The sequence below is a fragment of the Conger conger genome, chromosome 2 (assembly GCF_963514075.1).
Source record: "Conger conger chromosome 2, fConCon1.1, whole genome shotgun sequence".
Taxonomy (NCBI): domain Eukaryota; kingdom Metazoa; phylum Chordata; class Actinopteri; order Anguilliformes; family Congridae; genus Conger; species Conger conger.
This window is the reverse complement of record NC_083761.1, coordinates 14,652,840-14,664,456: the sequence shown is the minus strand read 5'-3', so window position 1 is coordinate 14,664,456 and position 11,617 is coordinate 14,652,840. Positions and strand designations below refer to the sequence as shown.

General features: G+C 39.9%; 1 protein-coding gene across 2 annotated transcripts; it reads left to right on the top strand.

Annotated features, from left to right (window-relative positions):
- Positions 1-2,637: 2,637 nt before the first annotated feature.
- slc16a9b (solute carrier family 16 member 9b) lies at positions 2,638-9,090 on the top strand. Of its 2 annotated transcripts, none has more exons than XM_061231903.1 (6): positions 2,638-2,899; positions 3,738-3,978; positions 5,584-5,727; positions 6,173-6,268; positions 6,406-7,272; positions 7,419-9,090. In XM_061231903.1, exons 2-6 carry the CDS (start codon positions 3,774-3,776, stop codon positions 7,601-7,603), a joined length of 1,497 nt encoding a protein of 498 aa, XP_061087887.1. In that variant the 5' UTR covers positions 2,638-2,899; positions 3,738-3,773; the 3' UTR covers positions 7,604-9,090. The 2 variants fall into 2 exon arrangements, with proteins under 2 accessions (XP_061087887.1, XP_061087888.1); XM_061231904.1 differs by lacking the exon at positions 2,638-2,899 and adding an exon at positions 3,454-3,590.
- The last annotated feature ends 2,527 nt before the right edge of the window (positions 9,091-11,617 follow it).

The following is an 11,617-nucleotide window of genomic DNA, read 5'->3' as shown; positions in this document are numbered from 1 at the left end:
AGATGATTCATCTGACAATTCCCCTGATTAATATTTGACATTCTAGTCAAGCATACCCATGTGTACCTATTGACACGGTCTATGAGAACGTACCTTTGTCCCTTAATACAAGTCATACTGTACAATTAAGAGGTAAGTACCCTGTAAATGAAGTGTATAATTACTGCTACATTATTGTAGTCCATTATTGTGTAATTGCATAAAGCATACTAGTTTAGACTCAGAGTTGGGACAATGGCTCGAGTGAATGTGAAAAGAAAGAGAACTTGTTCATTTTCTCATTGATAATTCGATATTAATTTGACCATTTTACCCTTATAATTCCTGATTAGTATAATTTTATAGTGCTAATTTATGTTGTTATGAATATCAAATAGGGCAATCGATAGCTCCTTTCCTCCTGTGATCTTTGATCAGCTATGATAAATTACTCTTGATGAAATCTTGACTGTGACAAAAATCGATAACATAAGTAGATGAATTGTGTGCATGTGTGTGGCGCCACAAAAATAATACATGCTGGTAGGGTGAGGTACAAGTGAAGTATATTGGGCCATCAGTTAAAATGGGGTTTGGGGCGTCTTAGCGCTTTAAGATTTAATAATCAATAACCGCAAATAATCTCTCAACGTTTGATACGGAGATTGGTGAAGAAAACGGCACGATGATTGCCTTCACATGCAAAGTTTTAGCTTTCAATGATAAGGTTCTTATAGGAATAAGAAAATAACATCCAGAAGTAAAATTACTTATGATCCGTTGTCCGTTATAAGCTGGTAATTACTTGATGGTCTTTCAGAAAAATGTATGCACTATAGGCTATACATGTTATGCACACACACGCACAGATGAACACACATGTTCACAGAAACATTTTTTAAAACAATGTATTGTTATGATGCCTTGTTCAATTAAAAATGAAATAAATTTTATTCATCGTTCAGAATAATGTTTTTGCTGTCCAGCTTTGCTGGTCCATTTTAGCTGAACAGGTGGCCCATTTTACCTCATCACAGTACGCTTGTCTTGGAGGGGAACATCTGATACTTAAATAGCTCCAGGACTGAAGCATTTGTTTTTTATTACATAATTCCAACAGAGAATGACAGAGGAGACCTGACTTAAATAAGAAAAATATTTGAAAGCTGAGCATTGAGTCCATAGACATTTTTATGGTGTGATAGACGATTAGTCAAAAAGTGGTCAAATTTACCTGACTTCACCCTGCGTTAAATCATGCGAAATCCTTAATTTGCTCGGAATATAGGCATTCTTAAGGCTGGCAATGAAACCAATATTGCAAATGGTTGTATTTAGTATGAGTGGTACCTCATTTCATATTACAAATGTAATTATCTAATAATAATGACATTTACAAAAACCTAGGCTAAATTCATAAACCATCGCAAGCCCTGGTTATGCCACATGCGTGCGAGATTTCGTAACATTGACAATAGGTCTGTGTTTATAACAGCCTGTGGTAAAGTAAACTATGATACCCCTCTTTCTCATAGATATCAGATCTCTCCATGATACGCCTCAAACTCTATAGGCTACAAAATTACATGGGAAAACAGCTGGAAAGTGCAAACCATATTACGCTTATATTTTCAGTCAAACTGCGCTTGTAATAAATTGTAGAAAGATATAAGTAGGCATATATTAGAAGGACCTGGGAAGAAGGCATGATATAGGCTACTATGTATTTTCCGTATATTGTAATTTTATGGTGAATTGTCCTGCTTAGGTACGCAAGTGTAGTATGTTTTATGTTTTGGAAGACATCACTTTCATTTTTTTTGAATAATCAAATGCGAAGTATAGCCTACGCCTAAGAGAAATAAAACATGCAATAATTGTGTTTGGTATTATTTTCATTATAGTAATGTATCAGGTTTGTTAGAAAGGGATAACTTCAAATCCATTCGTTTAAACAGCTTCGTTACAGTGATCCATGTCTCACAACGAAACACATTAACACCCTGTGTTTGAGGTAATGTAGGCTATAATAAAGTTCTTTGTTTGAATGCTTAAAAGAGGGATTGCCATGACGCCTCGTGGCATCAGCGGCACATTATGCAGTACGTTTATTAGTAGGCTACCGTTTCAGAGCGCAGCGTATGTGGGAGCTGTGACAACTAGGCTGCATTTTAAGTCGAGAGTTTATGATTTATGCGACAGCCGTTAGTTAACGTAGGCTTATGCATACATTAGCAAGTATCGTTAATGTTTAAATTGATTAAAATAGCGACTTATGCTTAAAGATAAATACATTTTATACATTGGAAAACATGTTACCTGATTGTGCAGAATACACGGTATAAGCGAATAATCCATTCGGATTTATAACACAGTCGCTCAGCTATTTGACTAATTAGGGTAGTGATATCATCGTAGGTTTCATTTTAAAATATCAAGCCTATAATCTATCACACACCAATAAAATAATATTATCTGACAATATAGCCTGTCGCTTTACGATTTCACATAAATACGATAGCTACAATTGTATAAATAGCTTCATATATTCCCATACGCAAATGACAAGTAAGCAGTTCAGCTGTGTGATCAGCTGTAGCTTATACCAACTACAAAACAGGAGGAAGTTTAGCATCGTATTTTCGCTAGACCAGCGAGAACAGCTTCAAACCGGTTTCCAATCCAGGCAACAAAAGCGGTACCTAGAGGAGCTTGAGCTCACATTTGCTATTTAACTGTAGAGGAAGTCTCTTACCCATAAGGGTTAACGGTCTACTTGAAGAAATGACATGTTGTCTACTTTTATCCGTTTTGTTTTAATTTCATATAAAATACTATGATATCATCCTTCATGTCGACTCACCTTGCCAACTTTGCGCTAACTTGATCGACAGCTTTGCAGGTGTCTGTAATTGCCGTGGTAAGTCGAAATTAGTCTCATTTTTGAACTGTAAACTATGCTGTCGACAAGATTATACTGAATAATATTGCATGACAGAATCATGACATGCAGTGAATTTGTCCAACAGTGAATGTGGTAGACTGTTGCCATTTCCGACCACAGAAATGGCTCTCACATCTATCCTAATGAAGTGTTTTTATGTAGCTGAAATGGTTAAAAGGAGCTAAACATTCCTTATAAATGGTTATTAAGATCAGAAAATGGCATACGTTTCGGCTCGCAGTTTGCTGGTAATACGAAATTACTTATCCTATGATAAACTATTCGCCAGCAAGGCAGGAAAAGGATGTTGCTGGTACTTCGCTGTCTGTCTAACAGCTTGTCCTAGTGGATGCAGTAGTGCAGTGCGCAAAGGTCTTTTTTTTTTTTTTTTTTTTTTTTTTTTTACATTCTCTGATAGCTACCAGTAACGCGCACCAGATAAGTTGTAATCTCTACAATACCGGGGCAAAAGTTCAAGAAAAAATGTCTAGTAGGGCAAATAATTAAGTAGGTTGTGTACGTGGATTTCCCTCCTATGAAGGTGTGGTTTCCGAGCACACAAAATGAGACGATGGGCAGATAGAAAGCCGCTAATTAGCCAGGACTCGGTTGGGCAGACTACCTGCCTGGTGAACATACAGGATAAGGTCTTAATTTTAACATCGAGGTAAACGAAAGGATTATATGCCTCCTGTTATTTGATTGTATTGCGATTATATTCGGGTGGACGGGTTTACAAAACATCGCTTCATAAGTTGTTTGTTGTTGATTTTCACAATGTAATTTTTTTGCTGTGTTTTCTCATCTCTTGTAGGAAACCTTGTTAAGACCTTCGATCCTAACAGGCAGGATGAGTCCACAGAGCTCCACAAAAGCACTGGATGGGGGCTGGGGATGGGTCATTGTTGTGGTGTCATTCATGGCTCAGTTTCTTGCCTATGGCTCCCCCCAGTCCGTGGGAGTCCTCTATCCAGAGTGGCTAGAGGCATTCCAGGAGGGCAAGGGAATGACTGCATGGGTTGGGTCTCTGGTGTCTGGTGTTGGATTGATTGCAAGTAAGTAAACACGTAAACTGTTTCAATCAAAAATGTTACTGACACTTACTGATGATTATGTTTTGGTTCCCATTCTTTAAAAAGTCAAAGGAATTTGAAACTAATAGTGGACCTGAATTAATAATGTTGATTAGCATTTAAAAGTCGGTTGGATTATTCATGTATTTATTCAAATGTTTTTCTACACAATGAGCATCCTAGATGCTTGCTGTTTTAATAATTAAAATACATCCAACAAATTTCCGACATGGCACAACCATATACTGGAACAATACTTTTTTGGAAGATCTAGGTTCAAGTATGACATTAAGTGTGAGGACAGGTTAAATAAATTAATTGCTTCAAATCAATGTTGAATAGAAGAACCAGAGTTAATTATGTAAAATGTTCTAGCCCCTGGCTTTGTAAAATTGAAAGGAGGCTGGTAAAAAAGACAATGCTTATTAAAGCATTTAATATGTATGGCTTGTTGTTTAAAAAAAATATAGGGCAAGTCATATCCTGCTGAACTCTGCATGGTTCTTATCTGCACTTAAATTGCAGGGTCATGGCCAGAGGAGCAGTGTTATTCCTTACTTTGCAAAAGTTGGAAACCGTTGAAACGAAAACAGTCCTGGCAGTGGATCCCTATTGGACCATACCCGTTACAAAATCAGCCTATAGTATTCTGTAGCATCAGCTTTTGAAAGGCTAATTATTTCAGCAAGTGCCAGGAGATATGCCAACTGCTGGCATCTGCTCAACACTCTCTGCCCTGCCACAGAGTGATGCCAAATGTGCCATTAGTCAGGGGGACCAATACAGCACTACAGCAATGCAGGACTGTAACAGTAGATTGCCCTGACATGCAGAAGGCTGCTGTCTGATGTTGAATGCCCTGTAATTCGGCAGATAGGGTCATACAAAAACAAGTGATAAAGGAGGGCAACTTTTCCTTAGTCTTCTGTTGCCCCCCTCCCTCCACCACCCCTTTTTCAAAAGGTTAGAGTTAATTTATTTTGTTATTTCTTTAGCATATTGTGCTGTTTATTCTTGCCCTGTGTATAACTGAAAATTAAAATAATTGGCAGTAGCAGAGTGTTAAGAAATGACAAAAGCAAGTCTGACTTCAAAGGAGTTAATCTGATATGAGACCTTTGTGGGTTTTTAAATCCCTCTTATTTCCAGAGGGAGCTCTCTTTGTCCTTATATGACTTCAGAACTAACTCAGGAACTCAAAAAGCTATGCTCACCAAATTTAGCTTTACAAAACAAACAAGAGGCCCCCAAAACAAGTGGTGTGGTCTTATCACCCGTTACTTGAGATGTCTGAAGGGTTGATAACCCATAAAAAAAGTGGCCTTGGATAACCTCTGCCTCCCAGACACTTAGAGTTAGGTAAAGTGGCTCTGTGCAAAGATCTCTCCAGGCCCCCACTGTAAACACAAAGAGTCAACAGCTATAGGCCTACAATGACATTCCTGTTTCTGTTATTGGCAAGAGGCCCAAGCTACAGTAACCCGTGTTGTCAAGACAATTATGTGTGGACAGTGCAGTGTCACAGTGCTCTTGTATTTTGTGTGTGAGTATGTGTTGTTTTAATTGCGCTCATCTGTGTTTCTCTAGGTCCCATCTGCAGTGCTTGTGTGATGAACTTTGGTGCCAGACCGGTCACAATCTTCAGTGGAGTTATGGTGGCTGGAGGTCTCATGCTTAGCGCTTTCGCCCCCAACGTCGAGTTCCTTATCTTCTCCTATGGAATCGTTGTTGGTATGTGGAGACCTATTGGCTGCCTGTTGGCTGAACAGGCTGTTGCCCTCTTAACACAATATGACAGCCTGAAAATAAGTCAGATTGTTTAACACATGTCTGTGAGATAAGAAATGTTGTATCCCTAGAAACCTTCGAACAACGCAGAATGTGTAGTAAGCCAGCATGTTTTCACATGGTGCAGTTGAAGAAGGGAGGAGAATTTAAATGGTGGATTCAACAACAGTGGCCATGTTTTTATTTATTTATTACCGCCACTTATACTCTAATAATGCTTCTTAATCATATTAATCATAGAAAAAACTATGTACTTCATCAAATGATTTTTGTTCTGTGATTCTTAGTAGGATTTGGCACTATGATGGTTCAGTATATGTATTCTTGTATATGACCTAGTCTTGCTTTTGTGATACAATCACTGATTAATCTGCTTTGTTTCGCACAGGGCTGGGCCTTGGGCTGGTTTATGCTGCCACGGTGACCATCACCTGCCAGTACTTCGACAAGCGACGCGGCCTCGCGCTTGGAATCGTGACAACAGGTACAACCCCCTCCACCTGCTTTTCACTTCAGCGGTCGTTGGAAGCACCACAACGTCGTTATCTTTTTTTGTGTCTGTACACGCTCCCTGATAGCTCCCCCCTCCTTACCTCTTCCAAACTGTGTGTTTTTGTCCAGGAACCAGCGTGGGAGGATTCATTTATGCCACAGGACAAAATGAGCTCATCGAGCTTTTTGGGATAGATGGGTGTTTGCTGATCATCGGAGCCCTCTCCCTGAACGTCATCGCCTGCGCTGGGCCCATGAGGCCGCTACAGCAGCCCGGCTACTACCTCAAGCAGAAGGCGGCGTACGAGAAGGCCGAGGAGCAGCTCTTCCCCCCGTCCGAGAAGCTCGCCGTTGCCAAGGACTCCATCAAGACCGCCCCCGGCACGGCCGAGAAGGGCGCCGCCGCCAACGACCTGCTGATTACCATGGAAACCAAAGACTCGCTGGCCTACGAGAAGAGCTTCCTGAGCGGCCTGGCGCTGGTCAAGATCATCAAGGAGAAGCAGAAGGCCTACTCCACGTACTTCCACTCCACGGCCGAGTTCCTGCACGACCGCGTCTTCGTCTCCTTCTGCGTCACCCTCTTCCTGTTCAGCCTGGGGGCCTTCCCGCCCGTGCTCTTCATGGAGGACGTGGCGCAGAGCGAGGGCCTGATCGACGGGGTCAGCGTCATCCCGCTGGTTTCCATTGTCGCCATCACCACAGGGGTCGGCAAGCTGGTACTGGGCATCCTGACTGACATTAGGTGGATCAACAGCCTGTACCTCTACGCCTTCACCGTGTTCGGTACAGGGGTAGCCCTGCTTGTCATTCCTGTGGCCAAGAACTATGTTGGCCTCCAGATTCTCTCAGGGATAGTGGGGTTCTTCTCAGGGAACTGGGCCATAACACCCTACGTTACCACCAAGATCATCGGCATCGAAGGCCTAACTCAAGCCTATGGGATCTTGATGTTCTTTGGTGGTTTCGGAATTATGCTGGGACCTCCAGTTGTAGGTAAGGCTGTTACCCTGTCACCTCTGAGAGATGACTTGTGTTGTGTGTCTATGGGATAAAGTGACCTATTGTTGTTTTATTGTGGACTCGACAATGCTACATCTCACAAGGTGTCCTTTAACAAATGTCTTGTCTCTCTCTTCCAGGTTGGTTCTATGACTGGACGCTTTCATATGACCTGGCATTCTACTTCAGTGGAACTTGTGTCTTGCTCGGAGGGATCAGCTTCTTCCTGCTGGCTTTGCCTTGCTGGGACAAGAACAAAAAAGAAAACCCCAGACCTGACATTGAATATACCAGTAGCTGTGACAAAATCGCCTCAGTGGCTTAAGTAGTTGTCAAGAAAACAATGAGCTGTCCTGCAAACAGTTTTGTGTAATTTCAGCAACCACTGAATGCATATTTTCCCACCTGCACAAGGCCTCTGTCTTGTTGGGAAAATAGTATTGATGGTGCATTGAATCTGGCCTTCACTGTTTTGTGCGTTTGGTTGGAACAGGTTGGCCTATTTGAAAATGAATCTGAATCGGCAATGTTGACTGCAGCATCTTTTAGGCATTACATATTTTCTGTCTTCAAAATGTATCATTATGGCCTTGTTTTAAGAGGCTCTAGTTAAATTAAGTGTTATGCTAGACATTTGGAATACTGAACTATGTTTACTGTAAGAGTGCTGTGCATTGTACATTTCACTTGATTTGGAGTCATTCATATTTACACTGACAGAAAATTCCTTAAATTTTCAGTTTTAAGGTCACCCAGTTAAGATCCAGAGAAGAACTATTGTGAACTCTCTCGGCTTCTGTGATGAAACATCCTGCAGGAATATTATACAGACACTGTTGAAAACTACTTAAGAGCATTGAATTGTGTTACCATGCTAATTCCAATTCTTGTAATTCAGCCCACATGCCTTTGTGTTTGGATGACAGGGATTGGAGTGTATGAGAAAATGCACTTTAATGAAATCTGTTCAAGTACAACCGCACAAGATTTTTTCCAAATATATATTTTTATTTATACAGCATTATGGACTTCAGACTGGTGCATTTCCGCAGGCCAGAGTTTTGAGTCCTTCAGTACTGCCTTGCAGACTACACATTATGCCTAGTGAATAAAGGTGCCTTACTTTCAGGGGCACCGTGTTTCTCTCTAACTGACTTTGAAAACTCTTTGTGCTTGATTACAGAAAGTCATTTGCCATTTTCAAAATACATGCACTACACAAATGGCATGTATGAATCGAAGTAATATTAGAGTACATTCTGGTCCAGATGCTTTCGCTTATGGCTATTGATAATGTTGGTTTTCACAAGGCTGGTCCTATTTCCTAGACGTCCAAGCAATAGCCATTTTTCTTAGCCATTTATACAATGACTTAATATCCAGTACATTTAATAACACTTGTCTAGCACTGTCTAGACTGTTTTTCAGATTTGATTAGGAAACTAATTTTGTATACTCATACAAGATCCCAGTACCTTTAGCAATTTTTTATGCACTGATTCAGGTATTATTATTATTGTTCTTATTGTTATTATTATTATAATATTATTATTACTATTCTTGTCATGTCTGTTAAAATGTTTGTCATTTAAAAGTAATGGTTTTAAAGTATGATGAAACATTTTTAAAACTTGTTTTCCAAAAAGTTCCCTGAAGATGCTTTATGCTGTAATCTTCAGTGTTTGAAGCTTCACGTTGTCTTAAGCCTTTATGTTTTGTGTCTTTGTTGAGTTGCCTTCTGTGTTTTGTTCTTTTTTCACTTTTTTCATTTTTCTAAGAAAATTGGCAATAAAGAGAACATTACCTCTCAAATGTGGTGAATATTCCTTGCTGATTTCTGTGGCTTTTGAAATCACAATTTATAGAGCAATTTATATTTATTCATATTTGAATTGTGTTTACTTTAAATGGCCTATTTTTAAAGCAATGTTAATGTAATGCTCTTCAGAACAGTTTCCATGTAGACAGTGATGAGTGAAACATGTAGTGCAACTGGTCTTAGCAACTGCAGTTTTAGACAAAAAGCTGAAACGTGAGCAGCAAAAACTGTCTCATTGTATCGACAAAACATACTCAAGGAGAAATGATTGATGTTTCAAGTTAACATTTTATGTCTAAATGCTTAAGTTCAAAGATGAGGGCACAATACCTTCATTTGGTCCCGAAACAGATACCAATCTAACATGGCACTCATTGCTACCTCTTACTGAAGTAGCCTTCGTCAAGCTGTTTTCAGTAAAAATAATTAAGTAGTCTGTTTATGTTTTAAAGATACCAGACATGGATTTTGCTGAATATTGAAACCAATGGAAATATTTACATGTGCGGTCAGAAGGACTCTTCATGCTCAATTTGAATGAAGCTTTTCAAACTGTAATGGCTGGCTAATACTGTACTTAATCGTAGGCCAAGCACATTTCTTTCCGCTCTGACCTAAGAGTCACCATGGATACTGTGACTATGGAAAAACTCCCACACACTCTCTCAAACACTAAATGTAATGCTCTGGTTTCTGAGCCAAACATTAAGACAAGGGCCTTTTTGGCTACAGGTGTAAGTGATTACTATATGTGTACTTAACTTGTTTACTTTTGATTTTCCTCTGAGGTAAGCATGATTGGGTGGTATTTTTACCCCCAAAGGCTTTACTAGGCACGTCCACATCCACCAAACTAGTTTCCTGGTCTGCTTACAAAACATGAAAGGAAACCCCCCAAAATCGAGTTTTCCAATGGTGGATATGCCTGTACGGGAGGAAGAGGAATGCAGAGAGTATGGTAGCACCTCCAGATAACACAGAAAACTATTAGTACAAGTACTACTAGTTCGGTGTTGTGAATGAAAAGCACCGATACAGAAATTGTGTTCTACCATATGGGATAATTGTGGATCTTATGCATATTTGCTGAGATGATAATCCTAATCCTGTACCTCTTCGTCATATCCCCTACCCCCTCCCTCAGCCCAATTCCCCACACCTTGTTTATCCTCAGACAACATCTAATCACCCCCCTCCCCACTTCCTGTGATGTGTTTTAATTGGCAATGGCCATTTGGTCCATTGCTTCCATTGAGGGACAGGGTGTAAGTGTTGACATTCTCCCTCAGTTGTTGGTTCTTGTTGATCTTTACTTGGGGAACAGACCCACTAGTTCCTGTGCCACATGAAACTACCAATTTGAAACAAAGACGTACATGCACTTATTTTTCTACTGACAATCGTATGGAGGAATACATTTAATTTTTTCAAAATACCACACCATCCTGTTCAGACCAGCTTCCTGTTAGATTGCGCACTCATTACTCTGTCATTTCCTGTTGAGAGAAAGCCAATCACGGCTTGGGTAAACCAATGCTATTACCATTTTCTTCAGTCCTCTGGGGCAAGGCGTTTCGATTTTCAGCGGGGTGCAAATATATGTACATACAGTATAGAAATATTTGTAAAAATGTGTATTTGGCTAAGAAACCAAATTTTGATCAATAAAACCCCCACAAATCCTACAAAAGCGAATGACTATTTCTCAAATTGAAACTAAAACGAGGCCCTCAAACAGAGGTAAAGCTAACTCAATGCCGTTTCATATGTTTGCGCACGGTATGTCCTTTTTCTGAGAAATTGATTTAGGTTGGGTCGATCGGCTGTTACTGTCGGAGGGAGTTTTTCAGAACGGCTAAACAAAATTACATCTTGCATTTGGTAATTGCTCCATGGTGTGGAAAGTTGTTGTTTGCGACTATCGCTCTATATACGCACCGGCAGGTCACGGATCTTTATTGTCATGCCATAAGTCTCTAGCAGCTGAGTAATGGGAGGCACGTGTACCAGCATCCTCCCAGTGTCTAAAAAAGGCCCGAGCTAAAACCAGAAGGGCACGAGAGGGACAGCTGTAATAGGAATACACTTGACTTGACTTGTATGCCTTTGGTGTACTTAAAGATATTCTTCCGACCATTTGTCTATCCTTTTTGATTATGTAAGGTTTCAGCAGTTCACTTCCATGTAAACAATGTATTTGCAGAGCCCAAAACTAAAGATAAACATGTTTATATGTATATGATTAAAAAATATGTGCGCAGCAAGTCAGAAAAATAACCTTTTACTGCCCAGTACATATATGTACATAGTTAGTGCAGCTGCATTGATAAGGCTACATAACATTTTGGGCAGAATATTAAAAAAAAAAATCATCTACTATTGTCTGCGCTGGCAACTTCATGGTGCTGCAAAATCAAATTATTTCATATTTCCCCAAACAGTTGCACTGTGCTGTTAATTTCACTAGAGGGAGCTCTGAATTGTTATGACTTTTCTATCAAAAAAATCTATGTTTTAGTA